At 40.9% G+C, this 17,795-nt stretch overlaps 1 protein-coding gene across 4 annotated transcripts in view; it reads right to left on the bottom strand.

Annotated features, from left to right (window-relative positions):
• Positions 1–17,795, bottom strand: part of nrp1a (neuropilin 1a) — a 221,958-nt gene that overhangs the window by 57,554 nt on the left and 146,609 nt on the right. For all 4 annotated transcript variants that reach the window (XM_069914442.1, XM_069914443.1, XM_069914440.1 and 1 more), the window contains exon 8: positions 6,762–6,917. In XM_069914442.1, the coding sequence (XP_069770543.1) occupies positions 6,762–6,917 (156 nt within the window). The remainder of the gene's footprint in view (positions 1–6,761; positions 6,918–17,795) is intronic.

Raw genomic sequence — 17,795 nt, 5'->3', positions numbered from 1 at the left:
AAACAAGGGCACTCTAGTTTCTCAGTCACCATTACAAAACACTAGATTTTTATTACTGATTTATATTATTACTTAAGCTTACATTCCCCAGCTACCATGGTAGAATTTGAATTCATGGGTCCAAATCAAACAGCCAGTTTTTGGTTACTGGGCCAATAAATCAACAACGATATATCATTAAACCCTTATGACCATTCCGTTAGATTTCCTGAGTCCAATGACAGACTATTCCAATGCAGCTCTGAGATTATAAAAGCCTCTAGCCACAAAGAAGAAAAATGCCCATTCAATGCACCATATAACTTTTGATAATCTCAAGCTTTTACTTTAAATGTATCTTGTCTAACTCAGTTTTGCCTTCTGGACTAAAATCAATTGAAGTCTACCTTGAGGCTAACATTTTTCTTCACAGAATCCTTAAGAGTCAATGATAAAAAAAATTAGAATGTTATCAGTCACCAGTAAGGCTTAATTTGAATTTTTGTCCCCAGAGGAGAGAAAGGTGTTTAGGACTAAAATAGTTTCTTTGTACAATCAGCATAGAAGATTTTCACCATCTTTCATATCTTTAGAATGTTACTGAAGTGTGATTACTTTAAGATATATTGTCTGCTGTCAGCTGTGGTGAACTTAAATCCCAAGTTGGATAAAGATTTCTATTTCTATTTAATAGTATTCCTTTGGAGATGTAGTTAACTCCAGCTACTTACAGTAAATTCTACAGCAATGTCCAGCTGTAAATGATGCGGCAATAAAACAGAACCAATCACATTTGCAAATGTGCACGTCTTTATTCCTATATATTAAACCAGTTAATTACTGCCCTTATTCACAGGGAAATACTTCCGTGAATGAAGTGGATAAAGTTTATTATAGAAACATAGAAGATAGGAGCAGGAGTAGGTCATTCGACCCTTCGAGCCTGCTCCGCCATTCAATGAGATCATGGCTGATCTTAAAGTTCAGTACCCCGTCCCCACCTTCTCTCCGTAACCTTTAATACCCTTATACTGAAGAAATATATCTAATTCCCTCTTAAATATATTTAATGAACCTGCCTCTACTGCCCTCTGTGGCAATGAATTCCACAGATTCACCACCCTCTGAAGTATTTATATATATATATATATATATGTAAAATTAGGAATTTAAACATAAATTTATTGATGTCTGCTTGATAAGAAGATAAGGGTAGCATGGTCTTACCACTGATAACCTTCACCCCTCAGTGAGCAAGTACCTAGCATCAAAAATCTGTTACTACAATTTTTTTTTGACTAAGAGACTTCCAAAGGCTCATGACCCTCTGAGAGAAAAAATCCTCAAAGGGACTCTCTTCTTGTGTCTAATTGGGTTACCTCTGGGTGCTCTGATTTCCCCCCACCTTTCAAAAAACCCATGGGGTTGTAGGTTAATTGGGGTATCTTGGCCGGAAGGGCCCATTACTGTGCTGTATGATTTTTAAAAAAATCCATCTCTGTCTTGAGGCACAGTCCCTTCCTTTCAATGAGTGATGCAAGTTTTAGATACTTCTGGGTCCAAAAAACATTAATGAATGAGTAACCTTAGTCTATAAATAACTTTTCTGCCAACTACAAGACTATGGAATGGAGTCTGTTCAAATACAATGATGTTGTTCTTCAAAGAAAATGAGATGGCGACTTTTGCTATATTAGACTTTACAACATTGAACTGAAAGGTGACTCCATTTTTGAGGTACAGTAGATAGTTTTGCGATAGGATTAACAGTTATCTAGAGTCCTGAACCAGTGAATCAGAGAACTTGATTGTAAGAAAGAACTATTAAAAATATAATATACCACAAACTGCTGGACGGTGGCAAGAGCCCAATCAGTACACAAATGTTCTTCTGGAACTGAAACCTGCTACCCTCACTTCACTGTGCCCTCAACCATGTACCCGAGATGGGCACTACCTACAAAAAACTATGGCAGCACTGGCAGAGCTGCTGTAAGGGCTGACTGCCACTTGTGTGGACCCAGGAGAGCAGGGAGTGGAGACACAGTGTTGCTCCACAGGGACCAACGGTCTGGCGCTAATGTAAAGGGCTTCGAACAGACTTTTCGGAGAGGAACAGAGAGTTCAAGCTTTCAAGCTATATAACACTTTCTCAAAATAACAGAAATACAGTAACTCCATGTGCAAAAAAAGCATTTATACTTCACAGTGAACTACTACACTGTGGAATTGTTTGAAACAATTACTATTTAATGTTGACATGTTTGAAAATAATTTAAATTGATTAAATAGGTTCCACTGAGTCTTCTCACTCAAGAAGTAATTTTAAGCTTTTTATGAAAGCTATTAATACCTGAGAGCACACAACAAGACTTTTTAAATTCTTTTTTGATTCATTCTACTCATCATTCAATCATTACTTGATAGAAGATTTCAGTTGAGATCACTGTTCATTTACTTTTATTTAAAAGATTACAGGTGGCATAGATTTATTCATTCAAGGAGGTTAAAGAATGAGCAGGTTATCTATTCAGAATTGGAAATGATTTTAAATGTGTTAAAGCATCTGTTGAAACAGCAAGCAGAGGAGGAGGTCATACCAATGCATTAGGTACATCTAAAATAACATCCACAACTGTCAAATCCAGGTACACATTGAGAGATGTAATCAGGTTTTCAATCAGCATGTTCTTGAACAAATGTTCGCTGTTAATATAGTTATCTGCTTATTTATAGTAATCTGATGGATCCTGGACTGTGGCAAGGAAGAGTGAATGACCTCTATACATTAAATTGATACAATTCTGTGCTGCAAACCATAATTGTGTGACTTAAGAAAGCAGCCTCCATCCTCAAGGACCCCCACCGTCCAAGTCACACCCTCTTCACTCTGCTACCACCAGGACAAAGGTCCAGGAGCCGGAAGACAAGCTCTCAGTGGCACAAGGACAGCTTCTTCCCCTCTGCCATCAGATTCCTGAATGATCAATGAACCACAGACACTACCTCACTTCGTCTTTTACTTTTTCTTGCACTGTTATTGATTTCGAAATGTTTTTAGAAATGTTTGCTCTGTGAAGCTGTCGCAAAACAACAAATTTCATGACATGTTCATAACAATAAATTTTGATTCTAAAATTGTTGACTTCCACTCAAAGTAATAAAATCTTTCAGTGCCTACCAATGAGGCAATCTATTTACATGCACACTTTTAAAAGAAAATAAGATAATAAGATACTGACAAATGATATATTTTAGTGTAAATTTATGATACATCCATATGCTTATCTCAAGAATAAATACACCAACCTTTTCTGAAATAAATGTTTAAACTGGTGAAGTTCTTTCCTGAATACCTGACATCTCTGGTCCTTCATCCAGCTGTCAGAGGCTCAGGCAGAAAACATTAGTTCCCCTTTGCTTTCTAGGGATGCTGCATGACCTGCTGAGTTTCTCCAGCACCATTTGGTGTTTGGGATTAAGGCTGGAGGGCTTTGAGGTGAAGATTGGAAGGAAAGGTAGGTTGGTGCCATGTTAGTGTGACACAAAAAGAACTAGTTTTTGTATTGACTATTAAAACAGCAAATTGATTGCAAGGCCATTTTATTGAAGGCACATCTGCAAATTCAGAAACAACTAGTACTGCCTTGATATGGAACTCATTGGCTGATTCAGAAGGCATGCCTTGGCTCAGATATCAGCTGTCCTACTGTGGTGGTTAGACTTATACATGATGTGTATTGGCATGATGCCTTAAGTAAAGGACCTTGGTCTCAACTCTCAATGTGCTGTCATCCTCTGACAACACACACTGTAAATGGCAAGGTATTTGGTGGAAAGAATTTGGATTGATAATTCATGGAGGTTTTCAGCCAAAGAGTGTTTGGTCACTGTCATAATGTAGGAAATGCGTTAGTCGGTTTGTGAAATGCAGGTTTCCACATTTCACCATTTCTGCAATGTCAACTGAGAGATAATTATTGGCCAGAACATTAGGAATAAGTTCCAGCAGTCCATGCAACCTTTTACTTGTCTGAACATTGCATTACCTTCATTTTGTATATTATTCCCTCAAGGGTGCTACATTGCATTTATGTGGTTTTTTTTAAAATTCAGGTTGTTGGAGTAAGTCTTGAACCTTCTATTAGAGGCGTGTATACTACCAACTATGCCATCAGTTCAGCAAATCCCATATGTCACACAGCACAGAAACAGGCCCTTTGGGCCATCATGACCTTGCCAGCCTATCTACACCAATCCAATCTATCTGCAGTTACTCTTTGGCCTTCTCTGCATTAGTAATTCAAGTAATTGTCTCGATATTTATCAAATGCTGTGGGACTACCAGCCCCCACCATCGACTCAGGCAGTGCATTCCAGATTCTAACTATTATCTGGGTGAGAAGGATTTTTTCCTGAGCGTGCTTCTAAATCTCTCTTACCTTTCCTTTAAACAAGTACCTCTACTTTTTAGATACACCTGCTATGAGGAAAGTTTGCTAATATCTACATTGTCTCATAATGTTTTAAAAACCCCCATCAGGGCCACCCTCAGCATCCTCTGCATCAGGAAAAACAAGCCAGTTCTCCAATCTCCCTTTGTGAAATCACCCATGGATATAATTATCCAACATATTTTGTCACAAATCTAATTATTGAAAACCAAACCAATCACTGAGTCAAAGAGACAAGACTTAATTACTATTTTTTTTAAAAAAAGGAAAGAGGGATAAAGAAGCAGTGGTTTTGGGAGAGAATTCTACAGCTTGCATGCTTTCTGACAATTTCTAGACACTCATCCTTGTTATCCAATCCTTCCACAGCCTCCCCTTCTCCCCCACTCTGTAATCTCCCCAGCTCCATGTCTTCATGTATCCTTTCCTTTATAACCATAACCATATAAGCATATACAGCACAGAACAGGCCAGTTTGGCCCTACTAGTCCATGCTGGAACAAATCCCCACCCTCCTAGTCCCACTGACTGGCACCTGGTCCATACCCCTCCAATCCTCTCCCCTCCATGTAATTATCCAGTCTTTCCTTAAATGTAAATAGTGTCCCTGCTTATTCCACATCCCAACCACCCTTTGCGTGAAGGAATTTCCCCTCATGTTCCCCTTATAATTTTCCCCCTTCAATCTCAAACCATGGCCTCTGGTTTGAATATCCCCCACTCTTAATTGAAAAAGCCTATCCACGTTGACTCTCTCTGTCCCTTTTAAAATCTTGAACATCTCCATCAAATCCCCCCTCAATCTTCTACACTCTAGAGAAAAAAGCCCCAGGCTGCTCAACCTTTCTCTGTAACTCAAACCCTGACATCCTGTCAACATTCTCGTGAACCTTCTCTGCACTCTCTCTATTTTGTTTATATCCTTCCTATAATTTGGTGACCAAAACTGCACACAGTATTCCACATTTGGCCTCACCAATGCTTTGTACAATTTCATCATAACATCCCAACTCTTGAATTCAATACTCCGATTTATGAAGGCCAACATTCCAAATGCCTTCTTCACCACTCTATCTACCTGAGTATCAACTTTGAGGGTACTGTTTACCATAACTCCTAAATCCCTTTGTACCTCTGCATTCCTCAATTGTCTACCATTCAATGTATATGACTTATTTAGATTTGCCTTTCCAAAATGCAACACTTCACATGGCTATTCTAGCCATGAAATTCCCAAACATTTCATTTCAAAATATATTCATAATTTATACACAGTAAATATCTCTCTCTCTATATTCATTGTACCAAGGATACAATACACACTCTTCTGAAGCATCAGTGCTACCCCTAACACCTGTGACATATTTGACAGTGTGTTGCATGGGGCCTGGTCCATAGACTGTGGGCCATCTCAGAAAGCCTTTGCTCTGCCTACAAAGAGCTTCAGTTTGTTCTTCAGTAGGTAACCTTACACAGCATGCTTCACTTACCTAATATCTAAACTCTGGAAATCCCTTCCAAATCTTGTCACATCTTTGCCTTCTTATCTCTCTTTAAAATGCGCCTGAGATGCCATTCCTCTATCCAAACCTTTAGTCATTTTCCCTCATGTCTCCTTATGTGACTAACCATCAATTTCTTTGATTGACATTTGCTCTGTATAGCACCCTGAGACATGTTTACTATTTTAGAGAGTTTTGCAAATAGAAGTCATTGTTGCAATGTGGAATTCTATTGGCATCCAATTTGATTTGGTTTGGTTTAATAATATCTGAGTGCACACTTTTCTTCAGCACCCATCACTTACTTATCACCACATGGAAGAACATTTAGCTGTCACGGTAGATCCATCCAATCAGTCCATATCCTTCTCTCCTTATTTACCTCTATCCTGCATGTTATTCTCCTCATCTACCTATCAACTTCCCCATGACTGATTTCCCACTCACCCACAATGGGAGTGATTACAATCAACAATTAGCCTACCAGCAGGTCTTTGCAATGTGGGAAGTAATCAGTGTGCCCAGGAGAAATCCACTCAGAGAAGATACAAACCTCATGCAATCTGTCCGTAGCCAAGGCCGGAATCAAATGAGAGGCGATGTGATGTGGCAGCACTAACTGCTTCACCACCATGCAGCCAATGCACTTAAATCCCAAAGACAACCATTGCCACATTTTACCAGATATTCTTTATCCAATCAACAATTTTATGATCACATTTGAAATAAAAGGGAAATTGAAGTAAATACGTGGGAACAATTCAGCAACATCCAGGGACGGAAGGTAAAAGAACTAATGTGAGAGACATTTTTTTTAACCACTTACCTTTTGCTTATTTTTTTCTTTCACAGTGATCCAATCTTCACCATTAGAACTCACATCAACCTTATATGTTCGGAGAAAATACACCCGCTGAGTTTCTTTGGAGATAGCTCCCTGTGTTGCTATAGCAGAGACGAACTGCAGGAACCCCAAATCTACCTGTAGGGTTAAAACACCCAGAGGTTGACAGGAATAGTTATAATTTATAATGTCATGCCCTAATATCATTTACCTAGTGTGAAAAGTATGACACCAACTCTTATCAATGTTTCCAAATGGTAACATTAAATTTAAAACAAAATTGCCTGCTGATGGAGGGTTTATATTTCTTATTCATCTATGTTATTACCTGGCCTAAAGTAAGCTCTGGTGCAGTATTTGTGCTTTTGTAATGAAACGATTCATTCACTGGAAGCCCTGCATTAATTTATTTGCAACTTCACTGTTAGCTTCACTGTCAGTTAAGTGGGTGCTTCAAGCCTTTATTCTGTAGCTGACACCAATGTGCCACGGATTAAATCTTCCGAGATTACTTGTGCAAAGAGGTCACTGAGGAATTGCAGCTGGAGATTGAATAGTTGTCTGGTTCAAGTAAAGTTGCAACAGTTCATGAACTCAAAAAGAAAGACACATTACAAAAGGTTGGACAGATAGCCACAGCTAGAGTTACCAAACTTCAGATCTTTCTCTTTTAAGCAGATAAAAGAAAACAGATGATAACAAATGTTAGATTAGCACAAGATTAGAGGAAGAGGAATCTGGAGAAATGTAGTCATGTAAAGGAACAGGAAACATTAAACACATAACTTTGCCAATAGATGCCACATTGCATCACAATACCACAAGTTCAACAGTTAACAGCTCATTTGCTTTCTAGAAGGCTAATCAAACAAAATCTGTTATAGCGATATTTTGATGGAAGATCATTGTCCAATAATTGTTTCTTTTCATTCACCACCTCCTCAAATATTCAGTGGTTCACTTGTGTTGGAGAAATTCTGAATGTATGATTTGATGTGAAATTAAAATAGTCATGAGAAAGTGCCATTGAAATTTGCCCTTCGAAGAAGCTAAGTAGGAGACTTACTGCTGGAGGGCTTCGCAAGTTACACATCTGGACATGATTTAGATTCACATGCAAGGGAAATCAAACGTAAATGCGACTTATTCTTTTCCCTTTGCTGGGTTCACGATGTAACATTTTGTTAACTAACTGGACCTTATGAGTGCACTCAGGCCAGTCAACAAGTTTAAAAAATGTTTTCTTTGGACCAACTTTAGTATAACAGGAAAACTCAATTTTAAGTCTACTGTAACTGGAGCTGATACATCTATTTGTGGTTAGGACAGATGGATAATTGTCACTTTCACACAGTGGGTACGGAGCCTTAAACTGATGACTATGCACAGCAATTTGCTTTGGTGGAATGTGTTGAACTCAATTAGTTTGGTGAATTTCTGCTTTCTGAATTTGTTTTCAAAGCTATGTTCAAAAATTTTAAAAAAAGAAAACTCCACATACAAGACCGAGATCAATTGAAGCAAACGCCTCTTTTTGTTTTGTCCATATTACCTTTCAGTATTGTTAACTCTGAACAACCTCAGCCAAATGAACATATGTATTATTTTTTCAGCTGGGTGTGTGGATGTGTAGGTCACAGAAACCCATTCAGCTCCCGACCTCTCTTTGGCAGTCCAAAATGCTGTAAGAACCGTGTTTAACATGGAGCACTTTGTCCTCAAGTCTCCTCCATTAATGACCGTATAATAAAGAACAACCTAAAATCCATTGTGTGGATTAGAGTGTTAAAGGGGACTTATCACATCATAGATTTGAGACATGGCAACCTTATTCATATTGCTGGGGTCATTTCTATACCATTTTCACAATATGGCCTGAAATCCCCTTCTCAACGTTAAATAAAAGACATAATAATTTTGCACTTAGGGTATGAATATTGCCAACATAAGTGCACTTAATGACTGGCATATAAATATCCAAGGAAGGTGGTGGTAGATGGTGAATTTGGATGTCCTTGTGTAAATAATATTGCCATGTTAAGTGAGGAATTCCCTGCACTCTGGCCAACCAATATTTCAGGATGGTGGCCTAATAACCCACCACATTCAGAAGCATTCAAAAAGCATTGTTAAATATGAGAGGACCTCTGAAAAACCTATCAGCAGGTTTTACAGTATAAATGGAATTCCATCATGTTTGTAACAGTAGAACTGTAGTCCCAAACTTAACATTTGTGCAGGTAATTAAAGTTTACTGTTCCACAAAAGAAATGATGGAGTAATTGTAGAACATTTTCTTTAAACAGCAAGTAATTCTGGTTTGAAATATACTGACTTAAAGAATTGAAGAAGAGGTTTCAGTAATAATGTTTCAAAGGGAAATTAATAAAATATTAGTTTATTGTGGACTATAAAGGTGAGACTGCAGAACCGTGTACCTGTTTTCATTGATGGCATGGCAGTGGAGAGAATTAGTACCCATGGTGCATGTGTATGGCTGGCCCACCCTTGCTGATTCTAGCCATGTCTCCTCCCCCTTGATTCCCCTAATAACGGCGGCAATGCCATAACTTCTCCCCCAGAACAAACTCGGGTCTCAGGTCAGTAACATGAGATGTGCCTTCTGTTTATGGTAATAAAAGCCTATCAGTCAGGTAACTTCTAGTCTTTGGAGTTATTGATAGTGCATCAGTAACTTCAAATTTCTGTGAGTCCACATAATCAAATTTCAGATTTATTATCAAGAGTATATACATGACATTCACATACAATCCCGCAGGCATGGCAGAATTACCATTAATTGGTAGTGTAAAAAATAAACTACACACAGTGCGAATAGTGTCCTTTATGTAGCAAAGACAAAGATACATAACTAGCTATTGTGCTACTATTGTCCATCAAGCAGTTAAACTGTAGGTTCTGAGAGACATAGATAAGTGGAAAACTAGTCCCTTTTTCCAGAATCAAAATCAGAATTTTTTGTCATGAACAAGTCATGAAATTCAGTGTTCATTAGGCAGGAATAGGAAACATCAGGGGATATCTTTACAAAGAGAAGAGAGGAAAGTTCAGGGGAGACATCAGGGCAAGTTGTTTTTTTTTACATAGTGAGTTGAAGGTGCTTGGAATGCCTTGCCATGGATGGTGGTGGAGGCTGAAACATTGGAAGCATTTAGGAGACTCTTAGATAGGCACATGAAAGAAAAATAGAGAGGGTTACAAGGTAGGAAGGGTTTAGTTTTTTTTTGGTAGGAATATATAGGTTGCCACAACATCAAGGACTGAAATTCCTGTGTTGCGCTGTAATATTCTATCTTCTATGGAGCCAAAGGAAGCCAAATAAATCAGAGAGTTTCACAATACAGAAACAGGCCCTTTGGCCAAACTTGTCCAAGTTGACTCTCCAAGCTAGTCCCATTTGAATGTTTGCATTTCGACCTGACATCAAGATGACCTGACTTCACTGGAGACTACCACATCGGGACTGCCCCCCACCTTCCTCCACCTGGGTCTCCATTTTGGCCCTGGTGGTTTACAGGATTGAGCTCCTGACATGGGTCTCCACCTTAGCTTTGGTGACCTACAGGATCAAGCCTCCGTCATGAACTTTAATCCTGAACCTGCCGGCCAACAGGACCAGGCTTCACACACGGGTCTCCATTTCGGCCCATGACCTACAGGAGTGAGCCTCCGACATGAACTCCCACCCTGGCTCTGGGAGTGCCTCTTTCCCTGCACCCTCTGACATTTCCAACCCTCCCCATCCTCCCTTGGGCCCTTCCAATCCTTCACCTCCTGATCCTCCCCATCCTCCTCCCCTCCCTGACACCCCATTGAATCTCCCCCTAATATCTGCCTGGTCTTTTTTTTTGAATATTTTATTTTTTATTTTTCATAAATACATTAATAAAATCTTTAAACTTTTATACACATCATACATATTAAATATCTGCAAAATTCACCCTCCCTTCTCCCCTCCCCCCATAGATACAAAAATATAGCCTCATGCACCATCAGAAGTCTTGCTTTTTCATAATTATTTTATGAGGATACCACATCATTACATACATTAAAGGGTCAAATTTATTAGTGGACACCTACATAATCTAAGTACAGTTGCCATATCTTAATGAATGAGTCATATTTATTCTTTGAATTGTAAATAATTTTCTCCATGGGTATACAACCACATAACTCTGAGGCCCATTGAGCAATAAGAAGGGGTGAGTCGGATTTCCAGATGATTGCTATACACTTCTTGGCCACAGCCAGAGCTACTTTAACAAAGTGAATTTGAAATTTAGTCAGTTTATTGCTCATAGCCATAAGGTTGCCCAGAAGGTACAGCTCTGGGTCATATGGGAAAGACACTCATGTTATTCTTGTTAGTGTCTCAATGATATCCTATCAGAATGGTCTTACTTTTACACACAATCAGGTAAAATGTAAAAAGGTTCCAATCTCAACATCACATCTGAAGCACATTCAGATATTTTAGATTTTGATTTATGCAGTTTTTGTGGTATGAGATATGGTTGATGTAAAAAATTGCATTGAACCAGTCCATATCTCACATTGATGTTTGGATGGTATGACATCAATGACCAATCAGGCCAACACTGCTCTGGTATTGTAACCCCCAGCTCCGACTTCCACCTTCCCTCGACCTTTGTAGGCCCAGCTTAGCACTTTCGCCTTGGAGATAAAATACATCCTAGTTATAAATTTATATGTATTTCCCAGCCTAAGCATCCCTTCTACTTCATTACTTGAAAGTGTGGTGCCCCATTTTCCCACAAGAAGAACCTTAAATTGAAGAAAGCAGTGGGAGGTTCTACTTGTCAAGTCATATTTCTTTTTTATTTGACCCTGTCCGGTCTTCACCATCCCCTCCGGCCTTCTCCTCCGGCCTTCCCCTCTTGGATACTGAATAAACTCAGTAGAGGCCTCACCTTTATCCTCCTTTGAATACACGTTAATGAGTTAATTGCATCCCTTGCTGCTGAACCTTTCTTCCATTGGCTCCGTCTCCATGCTTACTTCCACAACTATGATTCTCCACCCCCACTACAGATCCATTCTCCCGCTTTAAAACATCTTCCTCCTTCCAGACTTCTACTTGCTCTGGACCTTTATATTTCCAACTGCCGCTGTGACATAACCCTATTGACTTCACTAATTTCAATCTCACCCCCTCATAATGCCTGGCTCTCCACTCTCTCTGCTCCAATCTGAACCTCACCATCAAATCTACAAACAAGGGTCATGCCATTGTGTCTGGTGCATGGTCCTCTAACTGGCTGAAACCAGATGACAACTTTCAGACACCTCCTCTTACCTATTCCTCCAACAGGATCCCACCAAAACTCATCAAACCAGTGTGTCACACACCATCTCTGAACTCACTTCCGGTCACCTCCCTGGCACAGCCTCCAACTTTATTGTTTCCCAATTCCACACCATCTGTTTCTACCTCCTATCATGATCCACAAACCCAATTATCCTGGCAGACCCATTGTGGCTGTGTGCTCTTGCCCCATCAAATTAGTCTCTGCTTACCCTGACTCTGTTTTGTTCCCCTCCACTCCAGTCCAGTCCCTCCCCACGTACATCCAGGGCACTTCACATGCCTTCCATCACTTCATCGATCTCCAGTTCCATGAACTTGATTGCCTCATATTTACCATGAATATCCAATTCTTTACATCTTCATTCGCCATACTGAAGGCCTCAAAGTCCTTAATTTCTTTCTGGACAATAGAACCAACCAGTCCTCCTCCACCACCACCACATCCTGCTGGAAGAACTTGTCCTCACCCTCAACAATTTCTCCTTTGACTCATCGTACTTTCTCCAGGTTAAAGGAGTAGCCATGGGTACCTTCATGGGCCCCATCTATGCCTGCCTTTTTGTTGGCTACATGGAGCAATCCATGCTACAAGTCTACACAGACAAAGCCCCTCAAATCTTCCTCTGCTACATCCATAACTACTTTGGTGCTGTTTCATGTACCCATGATGACCTCGTTGACTTCATCCACCTTGCTGCCAACTTCCATCCTATTTCACTTGGTCCATTTCTAGCAACGCTCTACCTTTCCTCAATTTTTCTGTCTCCATCTTGGGAGACAAACTCTCGACAGACATCTTCTACAAAGCCACCAACTCCAACAACTACCTCGACTACACACTCTTCCCATCCTGTCCCCTGTAATGATTTCATTCCATTCTCTCAATTCCTCTATTTCCATTGTAACTGCACCCAAGATGAGAACTTCATGCCAGATCATCAGAGATGTCCTACTTCTTCAAATAAGATGGTTTTCCCTCTACCACCATCAACTTGACACTCACGCACATATCCTCCATTATCTGCACATCTTCCCTGGCCCCCTCTGTCCCCACATGCAACAAGGACAGGATTCTTCTTGTCCTCACCTACCATCCCACCAGCCTCCGCATCCAACACATCCTCCTCCGCCATTTCAGCCACCTACTACGTGATTCCACCACCAGACACATATTCCCCTCTCCTCCCCTCTCTACTTTCCGCAGGGACTGCTCCCTCCACGACTCCCTTGTCCACTCCTCCCTCCTCACCAATCATCCCCTTTGGACCTAGCCCTGTGTCTGCAGGAGTTGCTCCACTTGAGCCCACACCTCCACCCTCACCACCATTCAGGGCCCCAAACAGTCCTTCCAAGTGAAGCAACATTTCACTTGTGAATCTGCAAGGATTATCTACTGCATCCAGCGTTCCTGCTGTGGTCTCTTCTACATTGGAGAGACTGGACACAGGCTGGGAGATCGCTTCGTTGAGCATCTTGCCTCTTTCTGCCACAGTAGCATGGATCTCCCAGTGGCCACCCATTTCAATTCTCCATCCCATTCCCTTGCCGACATGAGACTATTCTCATGCACTGCCAGACTGAGACCACCTGTAAGTTGGAGGAACACCACCTCATCTTCTGACTGGGCACCCTCCAACCAGATCACATTAATATTGACTTCTATGGTTTTCATTAAAACCCCATCCCTTGCTTTCCACCCACCCCCATCCCCTGCCAGTTGTCTCTCCATTCTGTCTCCTTTTGCACAGACATGATAAATTCTTCCATGTCCCGTATCACATCCAATTAACAACTTTTGTTGGTCTGGATTCCTCCCCCATTGTTTGAATTCTGAGACTTGCTGATATATCCTGATTCTGCCTTTTCTGATTTTTCCTTGAAGAAGGGCTCAGGCCTGAAACATCAGCCATAGATCTTTGTCTCCTATAGATGCTGAAAAGACCAGCTTAGTTCCTCCAGCATTTTAGTGTTTTTACGACAATCTCAGCACCTGCAGGCTTTCGCGTTTCACTGGCATCAAGTTTATCTATCTGGGATCAGAACAGACTATTGAATATTTACTTCTATAATTACTGAATCACAAGCCATCAAAACCATTTTTGCATTGATATTCATATTTTTTTAAATAATAAAAAAGCGATCCCAAACGTTCCAGCATATTGGGATCTATGTTGGAACTAAAACCATTCAATTTTTTCGGATGATTCGTATGTTCTAAATTTCGTCACAACCTGGCTGTGTGTAAATTTCACCAAAATATCATATTATTCCACAAATTCTCTGTCAAGCCCAGATCTTGGTCCCACAGGATGCTTAAAGCTTTCAATTTGAAGCCAGGCATTTGGTTCTTTTAAAAAAAACCTAAAATCTGTGAGTTTGCCAACAAGCCTGTTTTTTGGGCATATTCTCGCAAGCAATTGAAATTAGCTCACTGCATTCAAGGGAAGTGATTGTGGGTCCTTGCTCAGTGAAAACAATGTTTGGAGACCCAGGAGAGATGGAAGGAATGATAGCAGGGTGTCCGACTTCTTGGAATTAACCCTCTCAGGATTCAATTCGTGAGTGTCTGCCAGAGTCAACGTGGGAGTAAAACTGCTTGGGTAATTCAGTGGAGAGAAAAAGGTTGGCAGGAAAAATCCATTCCATCTAAATGTGAACTATTTTGGTGCAAAAAAAAGATTCATCTGGATGACAGAATAAATCAACATGGGATTTTCTCAAACTTTCAGAATCCCACTCTTTGGAAAGCTTTTTACAGCTGTATGAAATTCATGCAAAGTCCTTAGCTTGTCTTACACCTCTTTTAAAGACATAAATCCCTTTAGAGCAATGTAGAAGTAGGAACTATCACATAACAAACTCTGATATTAGTGTTATTGTTCTATTTGTCAAGTGAGCTTGCATTGATGTTTGAAGACGCTTAAATAACTTTATCTTTGGAAAGGAAGCAATTGTTCTGAAAATGTGCCCTTCACAGGAATATTGAATTGGTTTGCAATTACAGACTTAAAAATAGGGAATTTGCAAAATTTCAGAATTGTGCTGACCACGAGAGTACTGTTAATTCAGAGAAGGTGGGTTTGTTCTGATCTGAGTGACCATGTCATATGATTAATCAATGAAACATTAGGCCATTTTATGTCAGACCACCGCCTGGAGGACGGCTACAAGAGTGGATCTAAAACTTATCTTTCAGACAGCAGTCCTAAAAGGCTGCTCCAGCGTTCCATTCATATTGAGAAGTGCCTTGTCGCGCCCTACGGGGCCGATGGAGGCGGGGCAACTGGTGCCGTAGTGCCATCCGTCAAATACGCGGCATACCGCTCTATGGTTCCCAGAATAGTTCCAGCTGTGTCGGGGATTATGGGTAGGGAAGATGGCCATTGCTCTTCCACGTTTTGGGCCACAGAGAGCAGCCCCGAAAGCTGAAGCGACCCAGAAAGGCTGTCACAACCCGCACCAGCCACCCCCGATGGAAACTGCTGGCTTCGATGGACCCCGCTGCCCTGCTGGCCCCCACTGCCCCGCCGACCCCTGCTGCCCAAACAGCTCCCACCCACTGCCCCTGCCTTGAGGGTGTCTCTCTCTCTATGACACCCTTTTGACGGGTGAGTGGGGAGATGGGTTGTAGCCCCTAACCATCTGCTTGAAGCAGCTGTACATTCAGGTCAGGCAGTGGAGTGCAGCGCTCCGCCGATTATCCTTCCCCGAGAAGGGTTGGAATCAGCACCTCTGAGCCGGCCATGGAACATTCAGAGAAGTAAGTCTTTAGGCATAAGGGCGAAGAACCTCTGCATTTATACACGGGTGTTTTCCCTGCTTGAAAGTGTTTATTGCTCTACTATGCTAAGAAAGTTGATTTTCCAGCTGTGTCAGGGGTTATGGGTAGGGATTTTAGACTGCCTACCAGTGTGTTTTACTTTATGCTCCTTGTCTTTGTGAGAGATTGAGGGTGAAAGTGCCACATTCATTTAGGCCTGTTTGGAATAACTCACAATTCTGGTGAATAGATTTGGAAGTATGGAAGTCCCAACATGTAGATGGTCATTTGCAAAGGCATGGGGAAACAAAGGATAGTTTTCAAAAATGATATCACACACACTAAAATGGAACTCAAGGAGATATGGCAGAAATAAACAAATTGGCACCAATGGAAACAATAATAAGAGACACACAGGAGAATGTAAATGCTGGAATCTGGAGCAACAAACAATATGCTGCCCCTCTCCTGTGTCTCTCTTTCCTCATCCTTCTATCTCCTTTTCTCCTGCTCCCCTTCTCCGATCAGAGAGGTCCCCTCTCCCCTTATCACTTCTCAGCTTCTATCTCTTCTACCCTCTCACCTGTATCCACCTATTACCTCTTACCTGTTAACCTCCCACTTACTCCCCCCTCTCTTCTCCTAGTCCCCCTCTACCCGTATCTATTTTCTGCCTGTTTTTTTCTTATATCTGACGAAGGGGCCAGGCCCGAGATGTTGGCTACACCCTATTTCCTATGAATGCTGTATGACCTGCTGAGTTCCTCCAGCTCATTTGTGTATTGCACTCAACCCCAGAACCTGCAGACTTCCTTCTTTATGAGGATGTTGTCAGGACTGAAACACTTGGATCGGCTAGAATAGAGAAAGTTGAACAGAGATTGAATTGAAGTGTATAAATTATGAAGGGCCTAGAAGGCTACAGATTACAGAAGGTTAAAGAAGACAGGACTGAGAACATTGTGTGCAAGTATCAAAACCTTCATTATGTATAAAAGGTCATTGAAAGTGTATTGCAGAACAGTAAGCAGTAGAGCAATTCTGGAGTGTGAGTTATTTTTTGATCAACTTAGGCATGATGAGTGAAATTGTATTCACCTGAGCTGTAAATTTTCTATGACAATTGGGATTAATGGATGTGCCGTAGCTAAGTGATTAAATGAGTCTCAGTGATACTCAAAACAGTTCAAAGGAACCCATATTAAACAACATAAATAAAAATGGTCTAAATTTGGCGCACAACCTTCCTCACCTGGTCAGCGACTGCGGAGGAGGTTTGCAGACATTTCTGAACATAAAACAATGGTCAGGTCCTTGTCTTATATTAATTGAAGATGCTTCTGCAAACTAGTTTATAGAAAATTCAGCAGATGGCAGGTTTAGCCCTCTGGAAAAAATATTGTTGTAGTTCCTACACAGCTCATGAAAAGTATGGATGTTTAAAAAAGAAGAATTTTAGATAAAGCACAGATTGTATGTGAAGAGACATCTGAATTGAAAATCAAATTGGAGATTATTGCGGGGATAGTTCACATCACTTTGATCCACAGTGCCGCCCACCCTATTAGCAAAGATCATGTTCCTTCTGATCAATGTACAATCAGCATCCCTCACCTAGCAACAACAACCACCCTTGGAAACTGAGCAACACTGATACATTTCTAAGCAAAACATCAAGATGGTAATGATAGACCCAGAATGAAATGAAACTGACGGTGCCTGCAGCGGCAACCCCTGACCACAGTTGCTGCAAGAAATTAGATAGAACCATGAACAACTTTTAATCGGAGGGAAGGAGACATTGGACTACAGGGAGTTGTATGTTGCCAGTGGAACATGCCGATCAGGAATGGGTCTGAGCAGATGCTGCAGAGTTGGGGAGCTCACCTGATGGAGGTATGGAGTT

The sequence above is a fragment of the Narcine bancroftii genome, chromosome 1 (genome assembly GCF_036971445.1).
Source record: "Narcine bancroftii isolate sNarBan1 chromosome 1, sNarBan1.hap1, whole genome shotgun sequence".
NCBI classification, from domain to species: domain Eukaryota; kingdom Metazoa; phylum Chordata; class Chondrichthyes; order Torpediniformes; family Narcinidae; genus Narcine; species Narcine bancroftii.
Note: the sequence above shows the minus strand (reverse complement) of the source record. Positions and strands in the feature narration are given on the sequence as shown.